This window comes from Schistocerca serialis, chromosome 3, assembly GCF_023864345.2.
Source record: "Schistocerca serialis cubense isolate TAMUIC-IGC-003099 chromosome 3, iqSchSeri2.2, whole genome shotgun sequence".
Lineage (NCBI taxonomy): Eukaryota > Metazoa > Arthropoda > Insecta > Orthoptera > Acrididae > Schistocerca > Schistocerca serialis.
This window is the reverse complement of record NC_064640.1, coordinates 407,929,858-407,947,628: the sequence shown is the minus strand read 5'-3', so window position 1 is coordinate 407,947,628 and position 17,771 is coordinate 407,929,858. Positions and strand designations below refer to the sequence as shown.

Below are 17,771 nucleotides of genomic sequence, written 5' to 3'. Positions count from 1 at the left end.
TGGCGATGATGAATACACGCTTCCAATGTGCGTTCGCTGCGATATCACCAAACATAGATGTGACCATCATGATGCTGTAAACAGAACCTGGATTCATAAAGAGAAAATGATGTTTTGCAATTTGTGCACCCAGGTTCGTCACTGAGTACATCATCGCAGGTGCTTCTTTCTGTGATGCAGTGTCAAGGGTAACAACAGCCATGGTCTCTGAGCTGATAGTCCATGCTGCTGCAAATGTCATCGAACTGTTCATGCAGATGGTTGTTGTCTTGCAAACGTTCCCATCTGTTGACTCAGGGATCGAGACATGGCTGCAAGATGTGTTACAGCCATGTGGATAAGATGCCTGTCATCTCAACTGCTAGTGATACGAGGCTTTTGGGATCCAGCACAGCATTCTGTATTACCCTCCTCAACACACCGATTCCATATTCTGCTAACAGTCATTAGATCTCGACCAACGCGAGCAGCAATGTCGCGATACGATAAACCGCAATCACCTTTATCAAAGTCAGAAACGTGATGGTATGCATTTCTCCACCTTACACGAGGCATCACAACAACTTTTCACCAGGCAACGCCGGTCAACTTTTAACACTTCTAATTAATTATTATCTACTTGTCAGTAAGGAAATCCTCAAGACTTCGAAGACAGATGAACTGACTTATCAAAAGTGCATGTCATCTGATGTTATCTAGAATCATAAGTAGAAGATTAAAACGAAATTTTTCTCAACATAACTGAAATATTCATAGATTGCCTGGATCTTCATGAAGTGAAAGTGATCAGTTCCAGTTTTAAAACATTTATTCTTCCATTCGTAACCGCTGATCAAATTCATCATGACTCATTGCAAAAAGGCCGAGTTGTACTGTATGTCTTCGTAAAACAACTGACTGGTTCACAAGTCAATAAAAATACTTTTTCACATTTTTAAATCTTAGTGAAATAATACTCAAGTAACTAACACAGGTTACACTTCGAGATATCAGGTCAAAACTGCCCGTCCCAGCAGCCTCGCTGCTTCCCTATTTATATATTCTAAATAATGAATGGTCACTTGGACCATTATTACTTAATAATGACAACATATTTTTAATTGTATTTACAATTGAACATTCCAAAGCTAAGATGTTCTGATTACACAGAATAATACGTCTAAAATTACAGAATTGAATAATATGTGAAATTTATAATGTAAAAATGTTTTTAAATGTGAAAATTCCATCTAAATAGAGTACAATAGTGAACTTCACAAAATTAATTAATACATGCTAATTACACAACGACTCACATTCCTGACAATAATTGAAGCTAAGAGGGTAAAACGAAACAGGTTTTGACTGACAGAATTTGTAACAGATGCCTAGAATTTTATAATTAGGCATATATCTGGTTACAACAATATGAGTTTAATTAATAAAGTCATTAAGATGGAATGTTCTTTACAGCTTTCATCCTAAATTTACATTTTACAATATGTGCCTTCATTTGCAAGCAACAGAATAACTTCTTGAATGAGTGAACTACATTCGTAAAAGTCCAATTATTTGAAAAATTACAGTTTGTGATTAATACCATAGATTTTATTCCTACCATTTTCACTAATTCAAGCCTTTCCCATTACTACAATGAATGCCACAGTTTGTTAAAATACATTGTTGTTTGTTTTATTTTGTAATAGTGTCTGCTAATTAGTCTCCAATTTAGTGTCATTTTTATGAAATACACGAATCACCATAATACCAATCATTTTAAAGTGAGGTATTGTACTACACGATGTCAGGGAATTGAAGTTTTCATTAAGTCTTTGTATTCTAGGTATATTAAAAACTGCTGTTTGTGTATGAAAAATCAGTTGGAAACTTTCCTCATATCAGCACATTGTAGATGTCGCCAGTGGCGCCAACCTTGTGTGAATGCTCTGAAAAGCTAATCATTTGCATATCACAGCATCTTCTTCCTGTCGAATAAATTTTGCGTCGCACGTCATTTTCGTGGTGTAGCAATTTTAATTGCCAGTAGTTTGCTTTTACATAATTATCAAGGTTGTGACTCCAAAATATAAGAAGAACTGTATAACTCTGTTGAGAAATTTTAGCTGTTTTTTAAAATCCATAGTCATGTATCTCAAATCTGCCATTTCAGTGTCCATACAATGATTGAAAGTAGGAACCATATTACAGTCTTCCCCAATGAAACAATTCAGTAGTTAAGCCTTCTCCCATTCAAAAGCATATGAGGACAGGATTAGGCAACTTTTACTTTTGAGTGGTTTGCCTGTATACAAGGATCCTTGAGTGGAAGACACTGAACTATTAGATTTTTGAAACTTTATTATAACAACTCAAAAAAAGACATCACAGGTATATTGTATCCTGATTAATTCATAATAAACTTGTTTTTACCAAAAAAAGAAAATTCTTGTAACACATACAGGGTTGTACACATGAACAGTTTGTGTCTATATAACAACCATTTTAAATAACAGTAATAGTTTCAGGAACAGAAACTACTATACTTCTTAGATCGGCAAACTTTAAATAATCCGTAGGATAACCATTATCACTGCAGTGGTATACTGCATTCAGTAACTTAAATTTGACTGCAAAAAGTTTTACACTTATACATAACATTGAATGCTACCTCAAACTGGCAAGCTGGAGGTACCAACACACATAATTTAGCAACCAATAGAAGTTTTTAAACATTAACCATTAGTCAATGAAATGGGGAACATGGTTCACAGCAATTTATCAGACTGACTAGTCAGTTAACAGAAAAGGTACATTGCGCTAGGAAAAAACAAATGGGTTCTTGAGCTAAGAAGACTTGCCCATTAAAGTTAGCAATTGAAAGTCAGTTAAGAGTGCTTAATCACATGAATTAACAAATATAAAAAGCAATTTATAAAGCAGTAAATTTTCATCAATAAAATCACAGATCTAGTCTTCCACAAGTAATTAGGGTGGCTTAATAAGAAACAGCAACCATATTTAGTGCTACTAAAAGAAAGTATTAAGTATTCAAGGTAAGGGCCCTAGCCTACTAAAATTGGCAAATGGAAAAATGACCATTAGAAGCACAGTAAGCTCAGTTCTATGGAATAGTGTATGAAGTCCTTAGCAACTAATTGGGGCACTCTGGTGGATAACAGTAGCCCAATTTAGTAGTAGGAAAATGTTGAAAAAGCTACTCAAGCTAAGAGCGATGGCTTACCTACATTAACAAATGAAAATAACTCCTTTTTAAAAGAAACAGTAACCTTAAATCCATAGTAGGAACACTAGCTCCCACAAATTAACCAATTCAGAAGTCAATTTTTAGAAAGTAAAATCTAACCCAAATAATAGTGGATGTTGCAACTTAACAATTAGTTAGGGCAATCTGACAGGTAACTCTAGCCCATTTTATTGTAGCAAGATTTTTAAACAGTTGCTCAGAGCAAGAATGCAAGCCCACTAAAATTAACTGATTGAAATAACAATTTTTTTTTGTTTAAACAGTTATAATAAATTAGTTAGTGATGGACTTAGTACTGAACAACTAGTTAGACAATCTTGGCAACAAATACCTTAACCAGAAAAAAATGACAAAATCTCTCTGGCTGAACCAATAGTTTCTAGCAAATAAACATTTCAATAAACATATTCTTCATGTGCCGAGCATTCTTAGACAAGATGCATCATCTTATTACAACAAGTACACACAACTTACAGTTTACTGCACCAACAGCCGTGACAAGCATTGACAATAATGAACAGTCGTGAGATAAAGATTCTACCATCAGCAGAGTAATGAGCGGCATGAGTGTGAGTTCAAATCAAATGGCTCTGAGCACTATGGGACTTAACATCTGAGGTCATCAGTCCCCTAGAACTTATAACTACTTAAGCCTAACTAACCTAAGGACATCACACACATCCATGCCTGAGACAGGATTCGAACCTGCGACCGCAGCAGTCGCATGGTTCCAGACTGAAGCGCCTAGAACTGCTCAGCCACCGCGGCCAGCATGTGAGTTCACCAAACCTACAAGTTTCAATAAGAAAACAAAGCAAGTTCATTAGTTCACAGAAGTAGAACAGGGCCCAAACATTTAGAAAGCATGCTCCGAAGAAGGTAGTTGACAGACAAGCAAATCAGCTGGCAAGCACTAGTTGGCACAAAACTCAGAGCATGAAATGCTTACTAAGCAACTCTCCTCGTGATCATTTCCCACACTGGCTACAGCCACTTGTGCCCAAACACTCAACTTCACGCTGTCGCTAGCCCTGGTGCAGCACAAACAGGATGAACTACAAATACTTTCCAGAAAGGGAACTTTGGACCGACATGTACACAGAAAGTAATTCTGACTAGAGAACTGTCTACAGGATTCACTTCTGGCACAGCACTCATCTGTTAATCAGAGGAAAGAGTGTAGTTGATATAAACATATCAATCTCACCTCCCCCCCCCCCCCCCAAAAAAAAAAAAAAAATATTATGCGTGGGGTGGGGGAGGAACCCTCCAGGCACCAAACAACTCATGATTTCAGCACTGCCTTTTCCTACCACTCAGCTTCAGTTGGTTAAGATGGTCACAGATCCTATGGTGGGTCTGAAGTTCCTGAACTAGGAAATTGACCAGAGATAGGACTTGCATGACAGTAAAAGGTCCATCACACTGCAACAGCAACTTCTTGGTCACTCCCTGCACCTTCTTACCTGCAGCCACTGATACCACATGCCTGCCCCAGTTGTAAAGACAAGCTTCCCTCTGGTTGTTGAGAATGAAATTATTTCTTGCAGCCTTCAATTTGGCCTTTAGGTCATCTGTATCTACACACTCTGACAAAAGGTCATTGAGGGACTGAAAATTGTTCAGCAGGTGTATTGAATTGATAGGAAAACAAAGCTTGGCAGACATCATTTTATGGGTCTCATGGCAAACGGTATTGAATACCAAGGACAACCAATAAAGCAAGTGATACCATCTCCTGTGAGCCCCCATATGATATATAATGAGAGCAGACATGCTTTATCCCATGGCTAAAGAGAAACCCATGAAACTGACATGATGGGAAGACTGGAGTGTTGTCACTGACTATTGTCCGAGGTGGACCAAAACTCGTGAACTTGGTAGACTGAAGCCTAATACTTGTTTCTGAAGTAGTTTGCTTACTTGGGCTCAGTTGAATGAAATGCGTAAAGATGTCCGTGATCACCAGGACAAAGCCTACAGCAGCGGGCCAAGGAATTTGATGAAAAGCTTATACAGATGCTGGTGGTCTGTAGAAAGCCCTTTACCCTGCTTGTACTGGGTTTGCCCCACATGCACTCTTGACAGTTACTGGGTCCTTAATTTCAGTGACTATCACCTTCCATGTGATGTGTTTGCCAATTTTCATCTGTGCCTTGTGCGCACCGAGATGGCCTCCACATAGTAACTGATGAAAATAGTGAAAGCTTAAACAATATGTATCTGAGCTGGACAGTACGAAGATGAAACAAAATTGTTTTTCATAAAGTAAAAAGTGTGTGGTCACATTGACTAGAAAATATCTTTTTGGATGTGATATGTTTGAACAGCTACTGCAAATTTAAGTGCATGTAAATGCCAAGGAAAACAACAACAATACACTGTTTCTAATCGGTGTGGTAAAGTTTTGTAGTTGTGATTTGGTTTTCAAATGGACGGACTGTCGATTTGTTTTACATATTAGTTGAAATATTGTTGCAGGCTAGATACAAAGCAGAAACCTGTGGATACCATCTTATAATGATACCATCTTATGATATTCAGCATTCCACCTCTCTACCAACCAAGCTACCGAATGCTGTGTAAGGAAGTGGGTATAACGATAATTTTTACTAAGAGTTTAATTTCATTGACTGACACTATCCTCCCTACAACAGTGGAAAAGCATATCTAGGAGGTAAATTAATATTAACTCCAGAGTGCAAGACATTTTTAATTAAGTAAGTTAACTTGGGCATCAACCAGGTGGCATTTTGCCAATGTAACTACTTTTTACAAACCTTCTCATTCTTTGAATCATTCAGAGAATTGGATTGATATTACAAGAAATACCCAGCTGTGTTAATGAAAGTAAATTAAAAATAATCAGAATATTTCTATATAATATTTGATTTTTAATTTTTAAGATTACAAAATTAAATCTGTATAGGTAAAGGTGGAACTATTAGACTACAGAAGAAATCCAAAGCTGTAGACCCCTGAATGACTTCAGCAAACTGTTATGAAAACTAAAGAAACATCTGAATAGAAGGAAAACAGCTCTATGAACATTAAGAGCTCAGAGGGCAAGGAAGAGAAGGCTTAAACATGGAAGGAATATGTAAAAGAGCTATTTCAAGAAAAAAAACTTGAAGCCATAATTATGGGAAGGGATGAGGAAATGTGTGAAGATAATATGAGTGAAGCATTTGACAGATCACTGAAGAGAAAAGTGTGTAAATGTAAAACTATCAACAAAGAGGGCCGTTTGATCATCACAGTGCTTCACCTGGCATGTTCTTCTGGGAGATGGTTTACCAGTCCCTTCCACTGTCTTTTTAAGTAACTTATACCAGCAGCTATAGGGGGACCTACAGTTTAACATTGACTCAGAACCAAGGTGCAACTCAGAATTTTTAATTTTAGTAAACATTATCAGATGCAAAAAAATGGTTCAAATGGCTCTGAGCATTATAGGACTTAACATCTGAGGTCATCAGTCCCCTAGAACTTAGAACTACTTAACTAACTTAAGGACATCACACACAATCATGCCCGAGGCAGGATTCAAACCTGTGACTGTAGTGGTCGCACAGTTCCAGACTGAAGTGCCTAGAACTGCTCGGCCACACCCGCCGGCTATCAGACGCAAATTAAGTTTTAAGTGACATATAAAAATCCTAGGACAAGATGAAAATCAAACCTGAGAGTTTGTATTTATAGTCTGATAGTTGGTCACTGAGTTTTCAACCCACAATAAAGAAAAATGTGATAGTCTCAATACCAAGAAAGGCAGGTATTGATATATGTGATTATTACCAAACCATCTTTTCAATCAGTAATGGTTGTAAAGTATGTAAATTATCTACAGAAATATGGAACGACTGGTAGAAACAGATCTGGGAGAGGACAGTTTGGTTTCAGGAGAAATTTAAGAACCTTTGAGGCAATATTGACCCAGAAAGTAGTTTGAAGAAAGATAAACCAACATGAATAGAATTTGTAGCTTTAGAAAATGCTTCTAAAATAGTAGGAATGAAGAGATATCCACACCTTGTATAGAAGCCAGACTGCAACTACACTAAAAAGTAGTATACACTTTCAGAAGTTTCCAGTTCATTCTAGATTTATTTTTGTGAAAGTGAACATGGAGTACATGAAATGATTACATTTACATGTTAGTAGCGTAAGCCGTTCTGTGGTAGCAGGTATTGACCCATGCTGAAACACCCATATTAGTACATGGTGTGGCATGCATGGACAGCACTGCAGACACTGACTCTGGCATCCAGTCAATCATACATTTGGTGAAACTGTCCTAGGATACATTATTCCATGCCTACTCAACCTGTTCATGTAGTTCTGCAAGAGTTGTTAGTTGAAAAGTCACACGAGTCACTTCTCTTCCCATCATATCCCATATGTGCTCAACTGGAGCCAAGTCCAGAGATTGTTATGTCCATGGAAATTGCTGCACATCTTGCAGGGCACATCATGTTTCACGGTCAGTGTGCGGAAGAGCATTATCCTCTTGGAACAACACATAACCTTCCCCTTGCAAGAATGGCAAAAGAACGTCTCTAACAACATTCTGTATGCACTGGTTACCATTCCCTCCAGAAACACCAAAGTTGAATGAGAGTTGTAGCTTATCACATCCCAGACCATAAGGCCAGCAGAGGGGCCAATGCAATTTGGGCTAATGCACTCTATGAGGGAGCACTCACTAGGTCTACATTGTACATGCAAATGACCATCACTTGCATGCAAGCAGATTCTGCTTTCATCACTGAAGACCACACAGCATGCCATTCCACCTTCCAAGTGACCCCCTGAAGGCACCAGTCGAGTTGTGCACATCAGTGCTATAGCATGAGCGGAAGACAAGCTAGAGATTTGCGGGCAGTAATTCCACTGCTAATAACTGGTTTGCAATAGTTTGTATTGACACATCTGGGCTCACAAGCCCTCTTATCTGTGCTGTGGTTGCTATATGATCTGCCACTGCTGTCCTTACAATACGAAGGTCCTGGTGGGCATCTGTGAGGCTTGGATGTTCAGAACCTCATCTGTGGGTGTGACAATGTTCACACAACCATTGATAGGACCATCATTACACAATTTACACAGTGTGCTGAATTTGTATGGTAATTCTTCAAAAAGGATCATACCACCACTCAGAAAGCGACAATTTGACACCTTTCAAACTCACTGAGTTGGCTATAGAAAGCACAAGTGTACCTACATGGCACTGTTGCCTGCTTGATTCACACATTTACACCACACTGAGCCTTCTGGCTGTGACCATTCCCTATTAAAGGGTAGACTTAAGTGGCTGTCTGGTAACTATGCCACTACTCTATCTGTTTTCAGACAACATTGAAACCATCTCAGTGCATCTACTGTCCCTCAGGTGATATATGCCATCACTGGATCAAAATTGGTGTCCTCTTTCCAGGTATACTATTTTTTTTATGGTAGTGTATAAAAACTGACGGACATGAAAGGGAAGCACTAATGGAGAAGGGAGTGGGAGCTGCGGCCTATGCCCTATATTGGGAATCTGTATGGAGAGCAGTCAGTAAAGTGAAGTCAGGAGAAATTTGGTAATGGAATTCCAGATCTGGGAGAAGAAATAGAACTTTAAGTTTCGCTGATGACATTGTAATTCTGTGAGAGATGGCAAAGGATGTGGAAGACTGTACTGGCTATTGTACATGTGAAACTTTAATAAAATGATAATTCATTCTGACCACACTTCAAGATGACATTGATTTAAAGCCAAACATTGCAAAACACGGTAAAAAGATGTGTGTATTTTGAATTGCTAATCACAAATCTTTCACAATATTGCATGATCTTTTAAAAAATAAATAATTATTTTTTTCTTTAAATGTTTATATACTTATTGTATGGTGTTAGTAAAGAGAATTCTGTGGAGTTGTGGGAGTGTCAGTTGAAGACAACATAAAATAATACATTTCCTGTTTCAGATGATGTTACAGTATCTGATGATAACAGTTTGACAATAATTGCTGCCTCACATCAGAATTCTGGTCTTTACTCATGTGTTGCAGAAAATTCAGAAGGATCTGATCAGAAAAATGTGGTAATTGATGTTCTGGGTAAGTGAATGTATAATTTATTTCCATAGCAGTTCATACATTGAGTATTAGTAAGGTTGCCACGTGAAACATGAACATTGGGCATAATGATATCATGTATATTAGCAAGCTGATGTGTCATAATGTAGAAGCAAAATGTGAGTACCTTACTCACATACCTGAAGGCAGACGAGGACCTGTAAACAACCATGAAAAAACTAATATTACAAACATTATAAAGTTTCTTTCTTGAGAGTAGGGTAAGTTTTAGTATTACAGAAGTGAATGAATTAACAAAATAACTGTGAAAAATAGCATTTCAAATATTATGTAGAAGAGTGGTGATATGAGAACAGAGTTACAGTGGACATTTGAACTGATACAATATTCAAGGCGCTTTCATGTTAGCCATTATTCTCAGTCCAGTAGATTCAACTGAATTTATAAATCCTGTTAATCCACTGAGCAGTAAGTATTAAGGTGGTATTAATGAAATTCTGTATTATGTTTGTAGTTCCACTGTTTGGATTAGGTAAATGGAACATAAATTACACTGGGTGCTAAGTGTACATGATACTTTATTGCTCATTAATGCACATGGTACAAAGAAAACCTGACATGTTGACAAGCTAGAAGCCAACTGCCACAACCAAAGAGTTCAACTCACTGATTGCTGCCTCCAGGTGTTATTAAAGTATCAGCAGGGCATGTACTTCCTCCTTTGTTAGATATTTGTAATTCATCATTATCAGGTTGTATCTTCCCACAGCAGATATAAGCAATGGAAGTATTACCTCTATATAAAAAGATGATCAACAATGTGTGAGGAACTATAGGCTTGAGTCACTGGTATCTGGTTTTTCAAAAATTATTGAAAAGTATTCACACAATAGCTGACTACATAATTCAATAAAAATAATATTGTTCCTGGATATCAACATGGTTGATGCTAAAGTGCTTTATCATAACAGCTACTTTCACCTCGATAAACTATATCGTGCAAGCAGTTGGCAACCACACAGAAATATCTGGGTTACCCTTAGATGTAACGAAACATTTGATGTAGTTGATCATTCTCCTGAGTAAGCTTGGACAATATGATTTAAGAGGCATGCTGAATGGTTGGATGAAATTATATTTGGATTATCATTCTCAGGTGTCTGGTGGTAGGAAAAAAACTCCAAGTTCACCTTTCAGCACCATGTGTATAAATAAAGTCATGGTATTGTGTAGGGAACAATTTTAGACTGATTTCTTTTTTTGTTATACAGAAATGATTTGCCATAGCATGTCAAGGATTCAGAGCCAGTGCTATAAGTGGAAAACATCATTCTATTGATCTAAGGTAACAACAAAGAGGAATGGAAAAGTTACGGCCAAGGATATTATGTAGATTGGGTGGGCAGTGGAATCCTACTGCCGTGGGCGAGGGGGGGGGGGGGGGGGAGGGAGGTGGGTGAAGAGTATAGTAGGGACCCTGTTTTTCATTTCATCAGTGCAAAAGACGGAGCCAAAACTGGCATAGAATGTGAATCAGTTGCTACAGTTCTGGATGGTACTGAATCAAAAGAGGGGTTCCACTTTGTGGCTGGAAAGGTGTGTGTGTGTGTGTGTTGGAAGGTGACTGGGGAGACAAGGCACATGGTATCTGTTTCTGGACAAGGTGGAGAGGGTAATTTCAGTCTGTGAGAACCTTATTATATTTGGAGTGGGAATCAGAATCAGAATTTTACTGTCTCATGACATAGATGTTGAATCATTGCACTGGATAAGGTTTGAAAACCTGAGAGCTAAAAGATGGGAGACAGGGTAATATGCAAGACTGAGGTTACTGCTAAAACATCATGTATGAGTTAATAAGGGCAAAAAGCTAAGTGCATTGTGTGCAACAGAGGTGGGAGGAGGAAGGCAAAAAATAGACAATTCAGAAAATGAAAGATGTAGGAAACTAAAATGGGTGAAGAAATGGTGACACAGAAGAAAGTAATGGAAATTAAGGCCAGGTGGGTGGTGAGAACCAAGGACATCTTGTAGCGCTAGTTCTCACCTGCAGAGTTCTGAGAAACTGGTTCTGGCGGAAGAATCCAGATGGCACATGTGGTGAAACTGGCACTGAGGTCATGTCTACCACATTGTAGAGCATGCTCTGCAAAAGGATATTTTGTGTTGCCAGTATACACCTTCTGCCTATGCCCGTTCATCCTAAATTATAATTTGGTGGTAGTGTTGCCAATGTAAAAGGCTGAACAGTGTTTACAGAACAGCTGGTAAACAACATGTATCATTTAACATATAATTGTATATGTTTTTCCAGTTACAGGGCTGGCAAAGATGGTGGTAGGAGAGTGCATAGGGCAAGTCTTGCAGTGTGGTTGATCACAGGGGTAGGGGAGCCATAGGATATGGAGATGGATGCAGAAAGAGCATAGGACTAAGAGGCATATTGTGGAGATTGGGAGGGCAACAAAAAGCTGTTCTTGGTTGTTATACAGGCGCGCGCACACACACACACACACACACACACACACACACACACACACACACACACACACACACATTGGGTGTCCATAATTAAAGATCAAGTTTGAAAATGCTGTAGAAGCAGAACCACTGCTCAAAATGATGTTATATTTGAACATCATATTATTGATGCAGGGTGAAATGCCATGGAACAAAAAAAATGTTAATAAAAATTTGACCAATAGATTATGTTTACAGCATAAGCATCAAAATATGCATATCAACGGATGCATGGCCCATGGCATTTCCTCAGTTTGCATTCAAGATGCCCAACATGACTGTCCCTTGAAATGTAGTGCACTGCTGCTAAAGCTCTCTAACAAGAACAGTGACTGTGTGCCGGTAGCCCTGCAGAAGTCCTACTCAAGGGTATGAAACAAGGCGTTGGTCTCCTGTCTGCTAATGGTCTGGAGAAAATGATTCAAAATTGGAAAAGCCAGTTTCCTGTGAAGTGCAATGTGCCAGAAAGACAAACATTCACTCTGGAATTTCTTGCTCACATGGAAGAGAACAATGAATGGCCACAGAACATTCTGTGGACGTATGAAGCCCATTAACATCTTCAAGAACATGTCAATATGCACAACTGCAAAATATGTGCAACAGAAAATCTACCCACACATCAACCAGTGCTACTTCATTCAGCAAATGAGACTGTATGGTGCTGTGTGTTGACAGCAGGGCTGTATTTTGAGGTTAGTGCTGTGGGTCCTGTTACCCATATCATTTCTGATAAACGCTCTGAGAGTCTTTTTCATATCAATGTCATTCCAATTCTTCAGCAGCATGGTTGTGTGGGTAGGTTTTATGTAAGATGGCACTCCTCTACACATTGTATAGCCAGTGATATGGCTGCTTCAGAGGCATTTCAGAAATGTTAAAATTATCAGCAATCATTTCCCTATAGCCTGGCTATCCAAATCACCTGATCATAATCTGTGTTAAATTCTGGCTGTGGGGTTACCTGAAAGATGTTGTGATCAGTGCTCCAATTACAAATGTAGCTGAACTGATGGCATGCATTGTGCAATGCATTCTGAACACTACCCATGAGACACTCCAATCTGTCATGGAACATTCTGTTTCTTGATTTCAGCTTTTGGCACAAAATTATGGACAGCATATTGAACATGTCTTGCACCAGTCTCATGACAACTACAAACTGATGTCATTTTGCATTTCATACATCTTTTGGCTTCATGAAAATTAAAAACATATTGTTCCCATCTGATGTTGTACAACCTAACCTTGGCTGATGGGCTTAGCTAACTAACACTCCCAAAACTATTGAAAGGGAAACTTATGCAGTCATGCACATTGAACAGTACGAATGGTGTAATACGCAACTCAAACCATAGGAACCGAATTGTGGTTCATCTGTGATTTGTAGATGACCTCATTTACATTAAGATGCTTACGGTGCCATCCATTTGTAATATTTCTTTTTCCATGACATTCCCCCTGCATCAATAATATGCTGTTCAAATTTGACATTCTGAGTAGTGCTTCTCTTTCTATAGTGTTTTAAAACTAGGACACATTTTCTGTAGTGTTTTGGCAGATATTTACAGTTTCTTTTTTGCAACATGTAGCTGAAGTCAGCCCAAAGAAATCCAGCTCATTGTGTCTTTTGTATGTCACCCATCATCACTAGAAAGAATTGGTTTGTGTCCCATTACAAACTAACTTATTTTTAAAGTGGAATTTTACATGCCTATTCGGTAGTGTGTATTATTGATTTTATCAGTATGTATTAACAGGAACAGTAAAACTTGAGGAATAATCTGTACTCCAGCAGTGACTGAACAGCACTTGTGCATGTTGGTAGTAGTCAGCACGGGAAAGAGTGGTGCATTCACTGCTGGAGTAGTGATTATTCTTCATGTTTTACTGTCCTACTTTAAAAATCTTTTTGGTTTACCTGGAAACAAACCAACATTTTCTGTTGCCACTGGGAATCATATGAAAGATGTGATGAGCAGGATTTCTTTGGGCTGACTTCAGGTACATATTGCAAAAAAACAAATAAATTGCAAACATCTGCTAAAACAGGAGAGAAAATGTGACTGATGACTGTTAGGAGAGACACTCATATTATCCTGCTCAAATGTTAAGATTGTGATTAAAATATTCATCAGCAAAGTAATAGCATTTATGTACCAGAGTGCTTTATCATTTCCTTTTTATTGACTCTGTTTCGATCTTTCAAAAATATGTCTTTTTTAGCTTATTGCATATTTTTGTTCATATATATTGTGGGGTCCATGCAGAAAGACTGAGTCTGTATGTAGGAAGCATGAAAATTTCTGTGTTTCTATTTTCACACCTGTGATGAAAGTTATTTGATTATCACTACAGATCTGATGACCATGAGTGGCTAGACTTTATGGGAGGGACATCTTGGTGTGGAATGGGTGACAGCTGTTGAAGTGGAGGTACTGTTGGTGGTTGGTAGGTTTGATGTGGATGGCTATGTCAGTACCTCGGAACACATAAGACCTACCAGCCATCCACACTTTGACAGCTGCCACCCATTCCACACCAAGAATTATCTTCCACACTAGCCAACCATGGTCATTTTATCTGTAGTAATGAGGTGTCACTCTCCAAATATGCCAAGAGTCTTACTGAAGCCTTCACAGATTTCATAGACTTGAATTCAATGACTGTTTCACAGCCTGTATCATGTGGATTTTTCCCACAGACACCAGCTTTTCTGAATTGTGTAAGTGAGAGCTTTCCCTGTTCCTTCCCTTTGGTCCTGTATCCCCCTTTCCTGTTCCCCATCCTTTTCTGCCTATCCCCTTCTATGCTCACACTCCAGCCTTACACATGCCATCACAGCAGTGCAACTGCTTAGTTCTTTCCCCTTCTCTGCTTCTCCCTCCCCCCCCCCCCCCCTTAAAAAAAATCCCTATCTCCCTCCTCATTTGTACCTCACTACCCATCACTGTTTACATCAGATGCAGTCACTGATGGGCTATTTCATTGCTCCTATCTGTCAACCAACACCTCTTGTTTATGGTTGGTAGTAATCTATCCTTTTCATATTGTTGTTATTCCATTCCAGATTTTCTGTTGTTTGATTTTGTCAAAAAATATATTCATATGAAATAAAAAAATTGTGCAGAATTAATGGATGATCAAACTTTAACCATCACTATTAAATTAAAAGAGAACTTTAAACAAATTTTGACTCAAAATATATTTTACTAAGTGCTGTCATGTAAAAACCAGTCTACTAGTACTCCTTATTCTTCAAATAATTCATGTCCATCTTATTAATCTGCAGCAAATTTAAGATGATTTGAAAAAATTATAATCTGTGTCATTAACCTATTGATACCACAAATGCAAAATTTAGTGGAACCTCAAAACTGTGTTATATTATGTATGCACTTATGTTAACTGTATTTATAATATTAAAAAGGAAAACACTTACAAGCTTCTGCAATATTATATTTATTTGGTCACAGATCAACTTTTTGCTCCTTAGGCCATCTTCAGGCAACAACTGAATGTTATAAACACAGATGAACGTGATGTGTGATTTACACAGGTATTGTTTGTACGGAAGATACAAATATAACATATTGTTCACATAGGAAAACATTACATTTTTGTCTCATAGAAATAATTACATTAACTAAAAAGTGGAGAAGTAAACAAAGTTTTTATATGGAGAAACATTTAACAAGTGATGAAAAATAAGATGAATCTATAGTCTGAATCTAGCATTTGTAACAAAAACTTAATTTAACTTAGGGGAGGAAAAGACATCGAGTCTGATCATTTAATACTAAGCTGGCATTCTGTTTCATGTGTTTGTTGGTTTCCAGTATTTCCAGCAGGGCCATCTTTCTGCTTTTCTTAACAGACTGTAAAACTTCACATCTTACATCATATGAATGGTTTCCGGTTAAAAGGTGATCTGCAAAAGTTGAATCTTTCTTCTTTAATCTCCAGCTTCTCTCATGCTCAGATAACCTTATTGGCACAGCTCTGCCTGATAGATGTTTTGAAACTGATTGCAAATGATTTTATGCACACCATTCTGTGCCAAGTATTCCACTTCACTTTTATTATCGAATAATTTTTTACGCATCTTCGTATTATAAAAAGCAGGTCCGTATTTGTGAGACTAACTTTTTTGCAAGATTACCTGTAATGTTGCCAATATATGGGATTTTGCACAAGGTTTAGTAACTACTGACTGACTGCTGTTGGCCCATGAACAGAAGTGATGTAATTTTACAGATATTCTTTTTTTTTTGTAGTACAATATCAGTCATGGTAAAACTATAACCATTGCTGGAAGTGATATGTTTGATGGTCTGTGGTTCTGTTTGGAAGGCTGATTCAGGTAATGGAACAGATGTGAGGTGATGTACCATTGAATGGAAAGCTGCATGTTTCTTGCTGTGTGGATACTGGGAGCTTACAGGGCTTACCATACCTGTAGTTGCATTGTTTCTGTAAATGCTGAGTAAGTACCTTCTTGTAATAATACCCAGATTAAGGTTGAACAAATTTATAGAAGAGCCTCACAGCTTCATTGTAAAGAGAATTTTTGTATGTTGCCAGCTTAAATGTTGTAGTAAAGTATCTAATTCGCTTGTGGTACTGGTTCACAAACACAGCATGTCATCCACATATCTGAATAGGTGCTTGATTTTGAAATTCAGTGTCTCTTCCTGTAAGAAAATTTGTTGAAGATTGTCCATGAAAATTTCAGATAATATAGGATTAAGTGGTGAACACACAGCTAGGCCATTAGACAGACTTAATACTTGTCCTCGAACTGGATGTAATGCTGTTTTACACACATTTGAGTAGCATTGATCACGTCATGTAATTCTGCATGATTCACTTTGGATTTGCACTAAAGATCTGTTAATATGTTTATACATTCATCAGTAAGAACTTTTCTAAACATGCAAGTGAAACTGAATGGTATTAGTTTAGAGCTGGATGGGATTTGTATGTATTTAATTTTATCAACAATAGAAGTAGAGCTTTTGATACAAAACTTGGGTTTCAATTTGGTTCTCTTTAATGATACAATCTAGCTTTTTCACTAGTAGATAACAAGGAGCAGAAAAAGATGATGCTACTGGGAGTATTGGAAGATCATCTTTCTGTGATTTAGGTAAGCCATATAATCTAGGAGCCGTAGGATTTCATATTAAGTACCATATGGCTGTTGATTTCGTATATAATTTTTTCACATGATTTGGTCATGGTTTTTATTTGTACGTTGAAATCTGCAGTTAAATCTTTTTGTAGATGTTAACCTGACATGGAATTGGTTTGATAATGTAATCACCTTTGTTCAAAAGAACTAAATTGTTTGATTTATTAACTTTGGTAGCAATGATATTGTTGTAGACTATTTTCTACTTAAACTTGCTTAACATATTAATTTCATTTTGTGAGAGTTTACTAACAGCAGCATCACCTAATATCTTTTCCATTATCTGAATCAGCCTTCCAGCCATAACTACAGACCATCAAACATTGCTTCCTGTAATGGCCATAGCTCTACTCTGATTGATAATATACTATGAAAATTGGAAATGCCTAAAATTACACCACTTCTGTATGCTGGTCAACAAGAATCAGTCAGTAGCTAGAAAGTGTGATACAAAATCCCATATATTGGTAACATTTCAGATAACCTTGCAAAAAAGTTAAAAAAGTTAAAAAAAATTTATTCAATAGAACAGACTATTTGCAATGCTCGTCACAGGGTGGTGTGTATAAAATCACATGCAAGCACTATGAAAAAGTATATGTTGGTCAGTCAGGCAGAGCTGTGGCAATTAGCCTATCTGAACATGAGAGTGTAGTAATGCTTACAAGTAAGTATGCCAATAATTACACAGTCACTTTAATACTGGTACCATGAACACATTCAATACATC

At 37.6% G+C, this 17,771-nt stretch overlaps 1 protein-coding gene across 1 annotated transcript in view; it reads left to right on the top strand.

The window, feature by feature from the left end:
• LOC126470270 (hemicentin-1-like) overlaps positions 1 to 17,771 on the top strand; it is an 808,493-nt gene that overhangs the window by 429,235 nt on the left and 361,487 nt on the right. The window contains exon 29 of the mRNA XM_050098010.1: positions 9,217 to 9,348. Coding sequence (XP_049953967.1) covers positions 9,217 to 9,348 — 132 coding nt within the window. The remainder of the gene's footprint in view (positions 1 to 9,216; positions 9,349 to 17,771) is intronic.